At 37.6% G+C, this 19,134-nt stretch overlaps 1 protein-coding gene across 1 annotated transcript in view; it reads right to left on the reverse strand.

Annotated features, from left to right (window-relative positions):
* Positions 1-3,353: 3,353 nt before the first annotated feature.
* The window catches only part of KIF27 (kinesin family member 27), a 37,408-nt gene continuing 21,627 nt past the window's right edge, over positions 3,354-19,134 (reverse strand). The window contains exons 6-18 of the mRNA XM_014936809.1: positions 16,736-16,942; positions 16,018-16,193; positions 15,465-15,598; positions 14,760-14,915; positions 13,519-13,724; positions 12,511-12,708; positions 12,054-12,161; positions 10,820-10,996; positions 10,026-10,241; positions 8,760-8,966; positions 7,747-7,945; positions 7,105-7,269; positions 3,354-5,416 (exon numbers count right to left, since the gene is read on the reverse strand). Of these exons, the coding sequence (XP_014792295.1) occupies positions 4,956-5,416; positions 7,105-7,269; positions 7,747-7,945; positions 8,760-8,966; positions 10,026-10,241; positions 10,820-10,996; positions 12,054-12,161; positions 12,511-12,708; positions 13,519-13,724; positions 14,760-14,915; positions 15,465-15,598; positions 16,018-16,193; positions 16,736-16,942 (2,610 nt within the window). The 3' untranslated portion in view covers positions 3,354-4,955. The remainder of the gene's footprint in view (positions 5,417-7,104; positions 7,270-7,746; positions 7,946-8,759; positions 8,967-10,025; positions 10,242-10,819; positions 10,997-12,053; positions 12,162-12,510; positions 12,709-13,518; positions 13,725-14,759; positions 14,916-15,464; positions 15,599-16,017; positions 16,194-16,735; positions 16,943-19,134) is intronic.

A 19,134-nucleotide genomic window follows, 5' to 3' on the forward strand; every position in this document is an offset into this window, starting at 1 on the left:
GGGAAGTACCGCGCGGGGCGGCCCCTGGCGGGCGGCGGGGGATCGCGGCGCTGCGCTCCGCAGCCGTGACGTCCGGTCAAACGGCCCCCGCACCTCCCGCGTCCCCCCCGCCGGCCTGGCCGCTGTCTGGCGGTGCGCTGCCCTGCCCTGCCCGCCACGGCGCGGCCTACGGCGCCCTGAGGTGAAACAGAACCGATTTTATCTTCGCTAATAATTTCACTTACGCAAATGAACTAATTTCACTTCAGTTGTGCCTCTTCTAGCTAGTCGGCGTCTCTGAAGTTAATGGTGTGTTTTTCAGACCGCTCTGGGCTCCTAACGGAGGTGAGGCCCGATGTTTGTAATCCATACCCAGGAAGGGTATGCAGGGAGCCTCCCTGCTTATATTAATTGCTGTAACAGCAATTAAGGGTCGGGTTTGTTGTGTGTCCCGTTTCTTGTGTGGAGCACTGGAAGCGGGAGAGCGTGGAGGGGTCACACCTGTGGGGAGGAGAGGACAGGACGGGTGACCCAGACCTGGCCATCAGGGATATTCCATCCCACCTGCCCCACGCTCAGCGTAAGAGCTGAGGGACCAAAGGGGTCAGAGCTCTTTGGTCGGGCATTGGAACAGGCTGCCCAGGGAGGTGGTTGAGTCACCGTCCCTGGATGTGTTTAAGGGACGTTTAGATGCGGTACTGAGGGATATGGTGTAGGGGAGGACTTTGTAGAGTAGGGTAGATGGATGGACTCGATGATCCCAAGGGTCTCTTCCAACCCGAATGATTCTATGATTCTTTCTTCAATGGACGGCGTCCAAGGAGGATCCTTGTCTGTTTGTCTGCCTTTGATCCTGTCGCGGACAGAGTGATTAACTTCACGCATAAGAGAGAAGCAGTGAAATATTTATTAAGGTGAGACAGTGATTTAACAAAATCAGTAGTAAGTGCGATAAAACCAGTAATAAATGTGATAGTGTTTTATGAGATTGGATGTCAAGGCACACTTGGTTATTTGCTGCATAGAGGACAGGGTCAGACAAGCTGTCAGGGAGACCCTCCCGTTGAGTCACGAGGTTCAGAAAGGACCCCCTGGCTTTCTGAACTCCTTCTCAGAGAGGACTCCAGGTGCGGCTGGATCCAATCCTAGTCCCAGATTTGGTCAACGGTTTGTGTCTAAAGGATGATATATGCTCAATCAATCCTTTACATTACTTAGCTAAGATTTCAAAGTTTAGCATGCTATTAGTCACTTACCAAGAATCTGTTGTGTCAAGGAATCTTTCAACGTCGAGGAGTAGAACCTTAAGCGAGCGTCCTCACGAAAGGGGAGATCCTGGCGTGCAGCCGCTGCCACACAGGAGAGCTCCAAGGGCTCTTGGGCTGTCCACTACTTATACAGTAAGATAATTGACCTATAGCCATATTCTCATGGGAACAGAGTTTCTAGGTCCCCACGCCAGACAGCATTTTGGCTGTGTTGCCAGCCATCCCCCAAAGTCCGGGTGCAAGTTATCACAGCTGCTGTTGTGATGGCCGTGGTGGCCATGGCCCGAGCAGGAGCTGCGGGGCGGGGGGGATGGGGAAGATAAGGGTTAAAACAGGGAGAGCAGACCACCACAGATCCTGATCCCTTGCATTTCTAGATCCCGTCCCGTCCATTGCTGAGTCCAGTCTGGGACTTTCCCAGTGCCTGCCAGGGATGGGATCGCCATCCTGGGAGCTTGATATGGTTTTGTATGTATTTGATCATTTGATTAAAGTAGTTTAGTTTCTTTTTAAACTCCTAAGTCTCTTTTCTCTTTTATCCTTCTGTCCCTGAAGGCAGATGATCTCCCTTCTCTGAAGGGGAGAGAAGTAAAAAAGAGCATTGGTCATTTGCTTTAGGGGCCAGCCCAGCCCCAAATCACGACACCAGGTTAATGAGGCTACTGTTTGCAGTATAACAAAGTTTGCTCTATTGTGTTTAGTGTTCCCTGTTAAGTAAAAATTAGAAATGCATAAAACGTGCATTTGTTGAAGTGACACCCTGTATAAATAGCTTTTCTTACAAAATATTTTCAGATTCATTGGAAGCCCTACATAGTATAACCCCCTTCATCAGTATACTGAACCAAAAATCAGAACTTTCATACTGTTGATTGGCCATCTAATAGAAGTGCATTCAAGCTGGAACCTCAAGATCAGTCGAATTGAAATCTGCTTTGCCAGGATAAAAGGCACTACACACACCACACACATCGCTGGAGTATCAATACCTGTTAAACCTCACCTTTAAGCTACTAAGAACAAAACTTTGTTTCCGTACAGATATTTCCACTAACTTATTAACAGCCAGATTTGCTTCTCAAAGGTGATGCAATTAATATTTACTTGTCAGAGAACTTCTGCAAACTCTTTGCATGGGCTAACTCTAACGCTGATAATGTTCAGTCCTAAGCAGAGTCAGTAATGGAGAGGGCAAAAGTTTATTTTGGAAATGCAGCCATAACAGTGTTCAGATAATCGTAACAGAGAATTCAGATCATAAGTGAAGATAGTTTATATTCACAGTTACTAGCTAGACAACAGAACAGATGATACACATGGCTTTTTTTTTAGTTAGTTTTAGCAGGACGTAGCAGGGGAAACAGCTGTTAATAAGTGAAATAATGGTGTTGTGGATCACTGCAAATTAGCTGCATATTGTTTTTATCCCCATATTGCACATCAGCTAAATGTCAGTGAAGGCTGTAAATGCCAGTGAATAACATCAAGGAAGTAAAACAAAGAAAGTGGTGATAAAAGCCTATCAGATAAAGTCTTGTTTTTAATCAGCAGAAGTAAGAGGAGCTACATATTGTCTGAAAGAGATAAAAACATTTTATTTGTTAGCTCTATACATAAATGAGAACATAAATCACTTTACTTTTCCCTGTATGAGTGCCTTACTGGCCTCTCTCATCACTTTGTTTACGTTAGGTCCCTCTCATGGTTAACAATTCTTCTGCTTCTCCAAAGATCACAAGTGTATCTGATGTATTTTTCTACATTAGCATTAGATGATGTTGTAGTTATATCTTAAAATGGGTACGTGTGGCATACAGAATCTAACGTTTGAATGACTACTTGATCTCCAGTGTCACAGCTATAGAAACATGCAGACCACCAGCTGACATCTACTTGTGATTGAACTGTGCTTCCCTACATTTTCCCTTGCTTATTTTGCATCCGTAACGAACAGGTTTTTCATTTGTGGAAGCTTCAAAATAAGGGGAATTCATTTTTTTTATAGAGTAGTATCAGGTGTATCATAATGCACCGTGTTATCTTGAGAAGAAATGCCTTCAACGATTCCTGCACTTAATATAAAAATGTAGTAAATAAGTACACATATGAAACTGTATTTACTTGTTTCTGTTTATTGCTTTTTGACTAGAAATACTAAGTGAACAACATATACACTAATATTAAGCTTAAGGCACAGTACTTCCATGACAGTAAAAACAATAAAGCCTAATCCAGAAACAATCAAGACAGACCCCAATCCTTTTCTCACAATTCAGCCAAACAGTAGGTAGTAATTAGGTGTAACTGCAAAAGATACAATCATTTGACACATTAAGTGGTTTATTTGTCTGATTAGAATGAAATATTTTGCAGTCTACTCAGAAAATTTTAAAATGTGCCACAGGACAGTAGGTCCATTTATCATGCTGTAACAGATCTTTGTAATGTAGACAGATTTGCAGCAGTGCAAAAATGCAGTTCTTTTATACCTGTAGCCATGCATGCTATACACAAGACCTTGCCTAGACAATACCAGAAAGCAAAATTTCCTTTTCTAAGTGCATCTAATAATCTAAGACAACATTTTCAAACATGACTGGCTGACGTCCACCACTAAAATAAAACTAACCTTACTTTCAGTACTTCCACTTTTTATGTAGGTGAGAGTTCCAGATAGAAATGTTAATCTCATTTAAATGTGGACATTACAGATAGAAATGTTAATCTCAATTAAATGTGAATATGCTGGTCTCTGCCTTCAAGTTTGTGCAGCTGTTAAGCACATGCCTAATCAGTGTAGGCCTCTTACAAAAAAGATTTGCTTTTCATCCTGCATTGCACTGCATTAATAATAACAACATTATAGCAGTAAACAGAAGGACATGTGTAGTCCTTACTCTGAGGCAGACATAGAATCCAGAAAAATAATTTGTATATGAAAAGACGTGAGTTATTAGTACAAATAAAATAATACATTGATCTATCTGGCTTACCTAGAGGATGCTGAATTTGGTCCTCAGTTTTTTTTTCCATGTTAGTAGTACAGAAATAAATATCACACTTCAAGTTGCCAAGTGAAATTCTTTAAATGCCCAACAAACAAAACTAGAAAGTGAAATAAGCAATTATCTTTCATAAATAAGCCGTAAGAAAGAAAAAAAGAAGAGTAAGTACTTCTGTGTTCCTGAGAAGGAACAAATTTTGATCTCAAACACGGCTCATATAAAATGTTTTTAGATAAAAATCGTACAGAAGCCAGTCGTTATCAATACTAGGTAACAGTCTGGCAACTAAATTTTCTAGCTATATATCCAAATAAGTAGTTTGTTACTGTTTCTGACCCAAGAAAGTGAAGTACAATATTGTTTTAGAAAACCTAAGTTACACAAGTACATTGCAGTTTACAGTGCAATTTTTGAAAAAACTTTTATTTTTGGAAGTTACTGCAAAAAACTAAACCAATATAAATAATTTCTTCAATGTTAAAAAGACTTTGAATTAACGTTTTTAGATATTGTGTCAATTAAAATCCATCTCAAATTCACTGAAACTGTGTAAGCATAGCACCTAATGACTCGATAGTGAGCAATAAGAACTAAAGAATACTTACTCACTTATCCATGGTTGGTCCTTAACAAGACCATGAACAAAGAACTCTCATACAGTTGCTTCAGTAGCAACAGCTATTAGAAATGCAATGAAGATTAACTATGTCTTAGTGACATTAGACTTTTTGTCCATTTCGATAGAATCTGGAGCACTAAAGCTGACACCACCTGCAAGGCTTGAACGTCTCAAAGATAATTCAGGGGCAGGAATATGACGTAGCTCTCGGCGAGATAGTTTTACTGGAGTTAGTCCTTGAAACTGTATTCCAGTTTCTCTTTTCTGGATGACAGAAGGCAGCTGAGGATGAGAATTTGAAGGCTGAGCTTCATCTGTTCCTGTTTTGTCATCACTAGTGCTCAACAAACATTCTTTGTTGCACCCAGATTCTGAAACATCTTCTCCAAGCTTGCATGATTTCTGCTGTGCTCTTAAAATACTCATCCTGTTTGTTTCTTTTATTTTCCCTGGTTGACTATTGGTTTCAAGGTTAAGTGTGGACTTGAATTCTACAGGAGCAAATTCTGTTTCATCTTGACTGCATACTTTGTCACCACTGTTATCTACAATGAAATTTATCAGGACATAAATAACTAAAAGTTACAACTCTTCTGAGTGCCTGCCATCAAGAAATACTAGTTAGTCAATACAGTTTTATGGCATCAGTAACTTGTAGTGTGTGAACGTGGTGATAAATTATCAGCACCTCACATTTTGTCTTTTCCATTAAAATGTTCATCACCTACAAAAACATCAAAGGTATTAGCTGTCACTTTCCTATGACAAGGTGCTTGTAATACAAGCCTCACCGTTCTAACTTGTAATGTATCCTAGTAGGCAGTCTTAAAATAACTGAACCACGACAGTCAAATATGAAATTATTCATATATACAAAAACACTCATCAGTTACACTAGCACAACACACAAAACACATTCTGCAAATTCTGATGGTAATGTACGCTGAGTGCTTTTATTATTTTTAAAGCTCAGCAACAAATTATAAAGTGTTTTTATTACATTGTATTGCAGCATTCCTCAAAATGTATTCAAAATAAAAGAACTAACTACAGAGTATTTCTTGTAAAACTTAGGAACATAAGTATTTGAAAAAGTTGGAAATTCACAGGGATCTTCCTGCTACAGTTTGGCAAGGCTGCCTGTTTTCTCACACAGATACATGCCCTGAACTACATGCTTCTTTGTATACTAGACACAGAAATGTCTTTCCCACGCTCATTTATAATCCGACCTATAGAATATTCATGTTCACGGTTTGACGGTGTACTTGATAGTAAAGAATGTGTTGGCTCATTATCCTGCCTAGAGGGCAAGGGCTGAGCCTTAATTAACTCTGGGAGCAGCAGATATGTGATCAGCATCTATTTGATAGGAAGGCATGGCACAGCCCGGGTGGAAAGAAACAGAAACTTCCCAACAACATTGGTTGGTTGTTGGGAGGAACAACCAGTCATGCTGAGCCTTAAGAAGAAACACAGGACCAAGAAAGTTCTATTGTGCACGTGAGATACTCGTGGTAGCGTTGAGAGGTGTGAGACAACCGAAACTGAACCACCTTTTCTCCTCTACCTGAATGGCTCTGGCAAGTAGGACATGGAACAATTAAAAACCTACAGTAGCAGTTGGTTGTTGGGGGTTTTTGTTTGTTTCGGTTTGGCTTGGTTTTAGTTTGTTTGGGTTTTTTTTGGTTTGGTTTTGGTTTCGTGTCAAAGTACAGAATTACACTAGAAAGCTCTTTTTTTCCCTACAAGTGTATAAATCCTGTCTTTTAGCCTTAGTAAGTAACTAAAGTAAGTAAGTTAGTAACTCAAAGTATGGAATTCTTCACTGAAGTATCCCAGCTGGTAACTTTTATGAAATCAAGTACTGGGAGCAGCCTATCTAAAACCATGGCATATGACAAAGCTATTAGTTACATCATCATTCAGACCCTTTCAGATAGTAAAATTCCTTTTCTTAACCACAACCATTTGAGGTTGTAGATGCTGAAATTATGTTAGAATCCAGAGAAAATAGAACACGAATTTAGACCAGTAGGATACCACTGCTACAGATACAAACCAATGTTGTCTCTCCTTTGAAACTGGGAGAGAGGTTTAATACATTTGTGAAGAACAGTAAGTTCAGTAAAATTAAATTTTTTTTGTCTATCTGATATACTTCGGTGTGTTCACCACCCTTCAAGTGGTCTATTGACAACTGCATAAATATTTTTTAAGGTAATATACTTACATTTAGTGGATGCCAATAGTTGATTGGATGACTCTCCAACGAGGCCCTTCAGTTTCTTCTTCAGCTCTCTGCTGGTTTTCTTATAGAAAAATAAGTCTTTTTCCAGTTGCTGGACTTTCACTTCATACCCTTTCAAGGTTTCTGTGATACCTTCATTATCTTGTTCTAGGACAAATAAAACTAGTTTAGGAACTGGGTATCTGTGTGCCAAAAATCAAGTTACCCAGCTAGACAGAATGTGTCTTGGATCTTGCTGACACTTTGCTTGCAGTGTGTATATTTTAACTAGTATGACACAGGATCAAATAAGCCATGCCAACCTCACTTGCCAGTTTTAATAGGAGTATTTAAAAGATCAAGATCAGCAGGACTGGTATCTTTCAAGTTTCCATTATCAGCAAATTCAATGTGAAAATACAAAAATTCTTATACTGCTTTAAAAAAACACTTACTTTTCTGTTGATAGAGACACCGTGTGTCTGTTCTTCAGCATCCTACACAACATCAGAATTAGTGACAGCCAAAATATATCTCTGAACCTTATTCTTTTATTTTTCTGCTGTAATATAGTATTTCTCAGTAGTGACAGAAGATAATACTTGCTGTACCATCCGTGCCCCCCTCCCCTCCAGAAGCGAATACCTTTGAAATGACGCAATATTAACTGTAGTTTTTTCTCATGTTCTTTGTGTTGTAGGGTCAGCCGCCTGTCACACTGCAACTTGACGTGTTCAAGTGCAGATTCTAATTCACGTATTATGTTTTCCTGGTCTATGGCCTTCATTTCCTGTTCTTCAATCTGCAGTTGTAATTTACGTTGAGACTCGCGTAGACCAACAATCTAAGAAAGAAATACACTTCTTTTGATTTACTAAACCATTCTAATAAGAGCTTTTACTGTCTGCCTAACAGATTAAAGCATACAAAAGCAATGGTCTCTACAAGCCACAAGCTTATACTGGAAACAGACTTGCCTGCTTCTGCAAGTTCACAGTTCAGAAATGACCTCTGTACATTTTGACTAGTCCACGGACTAGTGGACTTTTTTATTACCCTGTGCAGAATTTAAACTGAAACAACAGTGTTTTCCTGATTCTGGAAAACTTCCAACTTGCATCCCACAGACAACTTCTTCCCAAAATCACCTAAGGTTCACCCAAGGTCACAAATACACACCATGTCCTAATTAATTTCATTTTTTTGTTTCCAAACGTCAGTACAATTCTTCAGTATTTGGCTGTACAGACTGCAGGCAGTGTATGCAAATGGATTTAGACAAAACTAAGAATACTAGCTTGAGCATTATGAAGCCTGCAGTTGGGAATAATTTCAATACACCACCACTATTTGAATACGTTGCTGCTCCAAAAGGTAGCAATGCAGAGCACTGGAAAGGAGCAAAGAAATGTCCCGATTTGCAGCACCTTTTAAGCTAATGACCCCAAATCAAGATATACTAAGTTAACACACAAGTATCCTATTTAGGTTAATCAAAAAATTAAAAATATCTGAACTAATAGCAGTTCTATTTAACATGAAGAAATTTTCACCAAAAGCTTGTTAAATTTATTTTTATTTCTTGACACCATTTCATTTTATTATCTAGAATAGTAACAGAAAATAGGATAAAATATTATTGATTAGCCAAAACAAACCTTGTTGAAATATTTGAAGAGGATAGCTCTGAGCTCAGCAGCAGACAGGGAAAATAGTTTTCCTATTACATTATTCTCGGTCTGTGAAAGAATCTGAGAAGATGACCTAAGCAAGTGCTGGCGATTCTGAATACTTTCATTCTTGTAATCAATAGCAGCCTCCAGGGCTTCAATTCCTTCTTCCAGCTGGAAAAGGACGTGTTCTTCCTACAGAGAAACGAGTAAGAGAGATCTTTAAACAAAAAAAGTGTAGAATTAATCTTCATATACATAAGATATCTTTAAATTAATTCTCAAGAGAGAAACTAAACTTAAGGGCAAGACAAATTAGTATCAATACAGAGAACAGAATGGGAAAAATAAGGCGTAAGAGTACAGATCTAGAACACTTGTCTTTTTCTGCCATAGTACCCCTTCCATGATAGAGAGGTCAATCAAGTAGTTTGTCACAAAACCCCAAGTCATGTTTATCTTTTTATCCTTCTCTCATCTCTCCGCAGTTTGACTATTATTTTTTTTTAAGTTTAGCTAGTTTTCTGTAGATTAGTGAATGAATCTGGTCAGTAAGGATTTTGGTGTCCCATAACTTGTGTAGGAAGGTAGGAGAAATGAATGGCCTGAAGCACGGTAGAAAATTTTCTGGAGTGAGGCAAGTATGGTTCTTTCTGTGACCTTATCACCTCAGCCACATGCCCATACTGCTTCTCAAGACCTAAAAATAATCTGTTCATTTTATATGAATTTATTATATCTTCAGTGTAATTACACTGATCAACTCAAGTGTAATTGATCAACTCCATGTAATATGACTTATTTTTGCTGCAAAAATATGGGTGCCTTCAGGTCAAGTTTGCTTTTTCACAAAATCCTATGAAAAAAGATCAAGGGTGATCACTATGCGAGTACATTGCCTTGCTCTATGTCCTGACATGAAAATATCTGCCTATGAAAAACTGATGAAATTCTAGTTCTCTTATTTCTGATTATATGATTCTTGGGCCACTGGAGTTTGTCAAGATATTAACTGAATTCAGTCCCTCTGAACATTAATTTTGTTCACTTTAGATAGCATATGCAAAGTTCACTTTGATAGCAGAAGTATTGCTATCATAGCAGTATTTTAACATTGCTATTTACAGAAGTACCCAACCTCAGTTCCTTGGTTCTAGCTTATCTGTTACTTGGAGATATTTTCTGTTCTGATTGGAATGCTTTATTATACAACACTACCTAAAACCTATGTTTATTTCAGAGGTGCTTACTTACTTCAGTTGACAACACTTTACCATCTTTCAGTTTCTCATCCACACTATTTTTTCTTCTGAGCAGCTGATCCCTTTCCGTCTGGAGAACCTGAATTTTTTCCAAAATGTCTGTCTTATCTTCAGTGGTGCTTCCCTGAAGCTGCATACCTTTATCACACAGTTCCTGATCCAGCATACTTAAGCGAGTAGACAATTTCATACTATCTTTGTTTAAAGCCTGAAAAAAACCACAGCAACCCAGTAAGAAGAATGTTAAGTGAGACTATTGCATTCTGCAGTGAAAGACTTGCCTGCTTCTTGCAATAGGACCCCATTTATTTTTAGTAGACAGCTACCATAAAATTTTCTATTTACTCAAAAGATGAAAGAAAACAAAAATGCTCAATGTGCAGTTTTCCACATAATAAAACCTAAAGGGGCTAGTCATTGTAAGTGACAATGATACTTAATTTCTACTCACTTCTGCTACTGAAATGCAAAATGTTTCCCTGTCATGTTCTCTAGTTTGCAAAAGGACTGAGTCACTTTTAGATCTCATATTACTTAATGCAATAACAAACTCTACAGTTCAGATTTTTTTGTTTTGTTGTAATTTTGGGGACAACAAGTGAATAAAAGTGATTATTCCATGTTATTCACGTTGATTTGCTCAAGTGACACAGTAACTTCATGGCAGTGCTAGAGACACCGGTCACATGGCTTGAGCCTCTTCTATCTACCCGCCTTCATCCCCACTCAGTCTTTCCGTCAGCACTTGTATAACTGTGGTGAGTTTCATGTTTTTTCTTAAATCACCTGGCTAGATCTCAGTTTCTTGATTTCCAGGTGGCTTTTCTCTTGCAGTAATGCTTCTTTTTTTGCTAAAATGGCTTCTCTTTTCTTTAAATCTTCTTCTAGTTCTGCTAACTGTTGGTGCTGTTGGAGAATTCTTTCCATTTCTTCATCCAGCCATTTCTTTTGCTCTTCTAATTTCTACAGTTTAAATAGAATCCAGAGAGCATTTAGCCAGAACTTTTTGGATCAGAATTTTATGACTATGTTTTTCCTTTTTTACAATAACTAATAAAACTGTAGAAGAAATTGACATTTCTAATGTTAACATTAATTCTGCAACAAAATCTTGACTCAAAATAATACATAAATTAGACTAATTTAAAAAGAAGCTCAGCATGTTACGTTGCTACATCTTATATAAATAAATTTGTATTCAGATGCCTTTAATGAAATATATTCCTTTTTCTAAAGGCAGTTATATAAATACATGTCTCCTGTAGAATCACAGGAACTAGGTTTGGAAGGTACCACAAGAATTCAGCTAGCCCATCCTTATTGCATTATAGCTGCCCAAGACCAGCTATTTGTGGAAAAGCATTTAAGTTACAAGAAATTATGATACTGAAAGACAGACAGTCAGTGAAAGCTCTGATCCTGTTAGCACAGTCCATTATAAATTTATTCTGAAGCCACAGTTTATCACTAGATATATTCCTGACAAAGGTAATAAGTTGCCTTTATTTAATTTTTAAAATTTCTTTTTGTCTGTAAAGACTTTGAGTAACTCCTGAAACTTTCATATTCCAATGTCCACATCTGAAATAGTTTCCTATGCACTGCTGCATAGGACATCTACTTTTCTAACCTTGTTAGGGGCAACCAAAACCATAGACCCCTATCCTTTATGTCAGAAAAAAAAACCACACCAAAACCCAAACAAACCATAGAACTTTATAACAGAGTTCATCAGTATCACCCTCAGACCTACAAGACAACCAAACCTGTTGAATTCTCAGGTCTCTGAATCAGCGTCTTTGACAAATCATAGAAAGAAAAGACATTACAGCCTCTCCTTTCTTTCATTCAAAAAAGAGTACAAGAGCCGCTAGACCATACTCCCAATTTTTGCTATAGCAAAAAAGAAGACAAAGATATGATGGAATACTCTTCTTCCAAACACTTTACAAAGATAACTAGGGATGAAGAAAGAATTTTTTTTTTCAGGGCCCACACGGATTTGGAATAGATTAGATACCTGTAGCTTCTGTGAAGTTCCCACTGAGTCATTCTTCTTTTTTTTAAATGCAGCAATCTCTTTCTCCTTAAGGATCTTCTGTTGTTGCTCCATCTTTAGTTCAAGTTCCTGTAAACAAAAAAAAGCCCCATTCTTCCTGCCTCAGTCAGTCTGTTTTTAATATGCATTTAATGTCAGAGTCCACATAAGTATATAATCTGAAATACTGACCCTAAATTTACATGTAAAATTGCAATTCAGAGCTAGACATGACATAATAAAAAAAAGAAGTTGAAGAGAAAGGCAAACTGAAGATTTCTGTGAAAATGTTTATAGACAATTCCTTCAGTGCACTTGTCAAGAAAGTCATTACTTAAAACTATCAAAACTCTGGAAGTATAGGTTATTGTCTTTGGGGAAGCAAAAGCAAAATCAGCTCATCTCATTGTTTGCCATAAAGAAATAAGAAGACTCCTACTTTAATTTGTTGTTGGTCCCGCTGAATCTCTGCTTCTAGTTGCTTCTTCTTTTCACTCTCCTCACACAGTCTTTTCTGTAGCTGGGTCTGATGGTGCTTCATCTGAGCCACGTTCTGCTCAAGTTCTGTTGCTTGTCTCTTACTTTGGTTAGACAATGAAGCCAGACTTTTAGTGTCCTGCTGCTTCTTCTCTAAGGCCTGGATGTTTGTGGCAAATCTCAGCTTAATAGCAGGAAAACTTACAACTAAAATAGATTCAATTTCATTCATTATTTCACTGACTTCTCAGAGTCAGAAACACTCATTATTTCTGTGGTTTCTGTCCTATCTGGTAAGGTTGGCACAAGTTGATCGCAAGCAACATGAAACGATAAAAATAGAGTTCATGCCTGGCAATACAATGTAAGTAGTAATCAGAAATCACAGCTCTGGGGACTGTGCAGAGACAAAATGGTGCCAGAACGCTGGTACTAAGCTCAAGTCAGTAAACCTTCTACCTCCTTCTGTATGGTACTTGTCTGACCTACCATCCTAGAACCGAGAGGCAGAGAGCACCTAAGCTGCTCCTCCACAGAGTTCAACCTGAAAGTGGAAGCTCAGTACCAAACAAATATGACTGTATTGGGCCTGGTCTTGCAAACCATCACAGTGATTTGCTTAGAGCTGGAATTTATATAGTATTTCCGTAAAAAAAATTATTTTATTTATGGCAAGTAGTAAACTTGTAATAGTCTCCTTGTGTAGGTTCTTTTATGATACTACATTTAACGGTGTATAAGCATCTCTTGTCACCCTCATCTTTCTTGGTTTCTTATCTACCAAGAAAATACTGTATGTATCTAACCACATACACATTAAATAGCATTCTGAGTATAATAGTGTCTACTTCAACCCAAACAGCTTCCAATGTGTAAAACTGGTGAGAGTTTTACAAGCAGAGTGTGATAGGTGTTCAAAGGTGATAGTCAGACAGAGATTTGAAAATCTTAACGGTCAGATCAGAAATACCTGCACTTTTAACTTAGCTGCATCCATCTTCTTCCGGAACTCTTTTTGTAACTTGGCTTTCTCAGGAATGTCTCTCAGCTCCTTACTCTCCAGCTCCTGAAGCCACTTTTGTGTTTCAGCCAGTTCCATTTTGGCCTGCTCAGATTCTTGCTCCAGATTAGTTATCTTCAAAAAATATTGCCTGCTTACAGACTGAGCATCCTTACCTTAAAGACAACATATCCGAGTAGTTAAAAAACACCAGGAAATCCAGTTGAAATGTAATAGTTAATTCTGTAGTTGAATCATTAATTACTTCATTCTGGCTAACCTAATAATTTCCGTGACATTTTCCAACCCTAAAGGAACATACAGTTCCTTTCTAACTCTGAAATAGGGATAAGGGAAGGAGTCTTAAATCTGAATTCTTCATGAGTCACCTGATTTCACCAAATAAAGTACCATCTGAGTGCTAAATAAAGTGAAATTCTTCTGCCTACTGTAGATTTTGTTAAAAAGGCTCTCCTGTATTTCCTAATTTTGCTTTTTCCAGAAGAATATGGCATTTATTTATTACTCAACTTTCAGCTTAATAATCAGTAAATACCTTTGTATTGTGCTACTCTCCAATTTCCCCTGTTGGCTGATCTTTCCCAAAGTACTATTTCTGGGGACACAGAATCTTTTTCACTGCCAAAAGACAACCTCAAGAGAAGGTAGGGACAGAAGAGTGTGATTGAAGGGGCTGAGCAAAGAGATCCTTACTGTCATCATAAGGCTAGTTTCTGGTGGGCATATATATACCAGGACAGGTGTGTAAGGGCCGTAGGCTAACAGGGACACTGACCTTTTCCCTCATCCACTTCTGATTCCTGCTTCTCTACAGTGCTGGGAATGCTTGTGTGATGTATCTTCTCTCCTATCCCAGACACCATGTGAAAAATAGATGTCCTCAAAGAGATCACTTGCATTGAGCATACATGAAAAGTTACACTATTGGCGGATAACAGCAATAACCAGCCAAGCACAAAAAAATATTTAACAAATACATCTGTGTATCCTAGCAGAGTAGGCTGTAATCAAAACATATAGCCTTCAGTGCAGCCATACCTAGTAATTAATGAAAGTTATGAATCTTTCAGTTATTAAAAGTATTCTTGGATAAGATAATTACATAAAAACATGCAGCACTTCAGAAGTTTTGTGCCTTTTCTTTTGTTTCTGAACTTCTTCACTCTAATTTTCACTACAAAGCCAGTTACCTGTTCTTACTAATTCCTTAATAAGCTCCTCTTTCATTTTGATATTAAGTGCAAGTTCTCTCATTTTTTGCTCGGCCTCAGTGAGTCTCAACTCTGAATTCTTTAGCTTCTGCATGTTAAAAACGTGACTTTTCCGGAGGCTGTCAATCTCTTCACCTTGAAAGAAAACAAAGCAATATGGAGATAAAAAATCTAGAATACACTCCGTATCCATAAGACAGTGCTCTGGAACATTGTATGTGTGGAGTTCTTTCATATGAAGTAAAAGAAGCAAAAGAAGAGAATAACACAGAGTCTTTTCCCTGCTTTGTGTCTAGACAGGAAAAAAATATGATGGTATGCACTAGCGTTTCAGGACCCTAAAGTGGAAGAAAAAATATCCCTGAAACCATTTCAGTGCATCTCTGATAAGATAATAGCAACTATTTTCTTTCATTGAAGCAGTAGTAAAGATTTTATCTAAAGAGCTTTCTGATGTGTGAAGAGCTTTCCAGCTAATAACTGTTAGTTAAACATTAAGGTCACCGACATCAGTTTCAGTAAGGGGAAGGAGAAGAGAATCTTGAAAACCTATGTTGTGCTATAACAAAAAAAAAATTGTATCAAATACATGTATTTTGCTGGAAAAAATAATTATGTGTGCTAAAAGCATTCCTTTATATTCTGATCCTGTAATTAGATTTGCTCTCATGACTTCCATTTTACCTGTGGTTGTGTCAGTCTGTACTGCAGATTTGTTGGATAAACCGGACTTGTCTAGTTGACATTTCGTGTCACTTAGATCAGGAAGAAAGCCCAGAGAAGCCTGCTTTCGTGTCCGTGTTTGGTTTATGGAACGCCTAAGGAAGAATGAAAAACATGCTACATTCCAAACACACAGGGATTTATTTTTCTTTAAGCTTCATGTAAAGTACATGATCTTAACAGAGAAGAATCCCAAACAAATATAAGCATTTGTACCTTCTTCCCCATGTTCTCCTCACCTCCCTACCCGCCCTGATCTTCACAGTAGATTCTGGCCCCAAAGGAGCCAGATCAAACGTTCTGAAGAATCCTTGAAGAAGAACAAGGATTATGCAATCTTTATTAAATCAAAAAATTATGTTTATTAAACTTATTTTGTAATGTGCCCAGTTGGTTTCAAAGTTTACCATAAGTAACATCACAAATAGTCTCATATTATGGCAGGATTAGGTGGTAATACTACCTTTGCTATGCATTTGTCTGTATAAAAAATTAAAGAATAACAAAAAATTACTTCAGTGAGGTTTTCTTTTTGCTGCCAGTATTTTCTTCCTCTTCATCACTCTGATCAGAGAGGTGGCAGTGAAGGACTTTATCCTGATCTTCTATGTTGCTGAGTATCATCTGGCTGCGGGCACGGAATTCTGCCATGACCCTGGCCGGGGAAAAGTCAGGGGGGCAGGTATATGCCTGTCAAAAAGCACACAAAAAAGTGATGGGTAAAACCACTTGCAACCATTTAGCAGTTCTTTACTGATATTTTAAAAATATTTCCATTTAAAGTGTGCCATCACCTGAGCTTGTAAGCAAAATTACATAGATTTTCTATAATAACTCTGAAAACTTTTCCAGCAAAAAGTTTTGCAAGACCTTAGAGCACTTGTTCCAAATGTGAAAGGAGGCACTGTTAGCAAGTCATTATCCAACGTATTCAATATATCAGTAAGAATAATAATTCATTTTTTATAATGCTTCATATTTGAACCCCAGGAAAACACCACAAAAGAATACAGCTTTAGCATTTGTAAGTGATAATTTTAAGCCTGAACATTTTGGACAATTGTGGCATAGCACATGTTGCAAGACATTAAAAAGTAATTTTTCAGAGTCTTCAGTGGGAAGCTAAAGAGCATCTCAGAAAGCAACCATAATTTGTCATGTCAAGTCTAATAATGAACTATAACCATTGCAAAGTAAAGGAAAGAAAATGTTAACATTTGGATAGACCTTACCTTTCGGGTCTCTGTCCTTGAAGGAGGGTGAAGGGAGCGTAGCAGATTCTTTGTGAGTGGGACACTGTATGGCCTCCTTGCAGATGCCACAACAGCTGGCCCATCTCCACAAGCGTTTGAGAAGTCCAAATTTTTCACATCTGTGAAGTTCTCTAATTTTTCTTTTAGTTGATCAATAAGTATTTGCTGCTCCACCATTTTCTCATTCTCACGGGCAAAAAAAACAAAGCAAAACTTTTGCTGATCATGAGCTCTGTATCACATTCACCATTTCTAATTTCCTTGCGAAGGTTATGAATCTTGTAAATCACTCACTGATCCTAAATTCTTCTGCAATGCACAGACAAATTCTGCAGCAAACTGAAAATTCTATGACATATCATCAATCTAACACACACACCCTAACACCAATAAATTTTAGACATATTTTTGTCCAGAAAGGTATGTTCCGGGTAAGTAACAATAGCTTATCTAGGTATCTAGTGAGAAGTAGATGACATACTTACAAGCCCGTGCTTGCTTTATCTGTATGTTTATGGAGAAATAAAATGGGAATTCAACAAAAATGTTCAAATTTCACTCATGGTTTGAGTCTAATTAATTAAACACATATACAACCTTCCTTTCCTCTTTGAGCAGTTCCACTTTATAGATTATTTGTATTAATAAACATAATCCAGGATCCCTTGTATGGGCTACTTCTTTTTCTTCTACCTAGCCTTAACTTTATTGATAATGGTAGTTTGGAGAATTTACTTAATCTGTACATTGTTCAGAACTACTCACCTTATCTAAACTGATTCATCCATAAGGCCAAGATTATATGTATTTTCAATTCCCTCTATTCTTTTCAATTATTTTCAATTTTTTTCAAAGTACTTTTAAAATCTGGCCTAATAACAACAGTAAAGTTAAAGAATAGCTAGTTGACGGTTGGACAAGATGATCTTTAAGGTCCCTTCCAACCTAGAAGATTCTGTGATTCTGTGATAGTCAACCAAAAGTATTCAGTGAAAGATACTTTGCATTCCCATAATTTGAATAATGCATTTTTATTAATTCTTTATATTCTGGTTTCTTAGGCTGCAAGGTCTTTCCAAACACATAGACAATGCCTTGCAAATTGACATTTTGTTGGAATATAATACATGATGTTCCTGTGTCATAGGAAATAGAATATATATAAATACTATATTTGCTTTGATTTTGGAAGCAGTAAGGCCAACTGATCCACCTTGAAGCTGTTATTTAACCCTTTTAAGAGTCTTTGTCCCTGGTACCCTTGTACATACAACCCTACAGTACACCACCTGTTACATAAATATGTAAGTGTGCAAACATTTAATGTAGTACTTCCTAAAGTTCTTATTCTATCACGTATCACTCAATTACATACGCCTGTGAATAGAAGATAAAATATTTGACAGAAGTGTTTGGGTTTTGTTGTTCTGCCTATTTGATACATTTTTAAATAAAAGCAGTTTAGTGGATTAAGTACCAAAATGGTGCCTGAGAGCTCTCAAGCTTCTCTTCTGTCTCTGATACTGAAATAATCATGATTTTTTACCTATACTGTGACTGCTTCTATTCATTACCTTTACATTGTATCCTCCGGAACTTACATAAGCATTACCTCAATGTAGTAAGTGGGCACTGTGCTGTACAGGTGGGAAAAAAAACCAAAAACAACCTAGCCAGAGGTGACAGAAAAGAAAGAAAGTGACAGAGGAAAGAAAAAGATGATGACTAATATACTTACCTTTCAGCCACTGACTTTCCCCAAGCCATTAGCAAAGAAGAGGAAAAAGGAGAAAAAGTAGAATAAGAAGAAGGGTACTAGCTAGCCATGCTTATGCTTTTCTCTTTTAAAAAGTCAGATAATTATTTATCTATCATCCACATGACAAGGCAACACAAGGCGAATAGTGGTCTTCTGGATCTTGAAATGTTATATACTCACTACCCATCATAATTTCTTTAGCAAGCACAAGATCTAGAGAAGGAAGGAGGCAAGCAGTGTTTCCTCAGCTTTCTCTAATAGTAAAAGCTCAGAAAATTAGGAAGGCATTCTGTCTTATAAAGTCAAAGGGAACAATACTCTAATTCTTAATAAAGCTATAACAAAATACATTTCTATACAACCTTTCTATTAAAGAATTCTGTAGGATCTTTATAGCAATTTTTAGATTCTACAGAATCTTTACAGGCCTTTCAAATCCTAATTCATTAATTGTCCTGAAACTACTTGGCAATAATACACATTTGGGGAGAGGAGAGTGTGTTGTGCTTTAGGAAGCAAGGAGAGGGTGAATGATTCATCTCACATTATACAGGAAGGCTGTGGCACAGGTAAGGTGATAAACAAACTTCATGAATCCATTATTGGGTTTCACCCACTA

Source organism: Calidris pugnax, unplaced genomic scaffold, assembly GCF_001431845.1.
Source record: "Calidris pugnax isolate Ruff unplaced genomic scaffold, ASM143184v1 scaffold2, whole genome shotgun sequence".
Taxonomy (NCBI): Eukaryota; Metazoa; Chordata; class Aves; order Charadriiformes; family Scolopacidae; genus Calidris; species Calidris pugnax.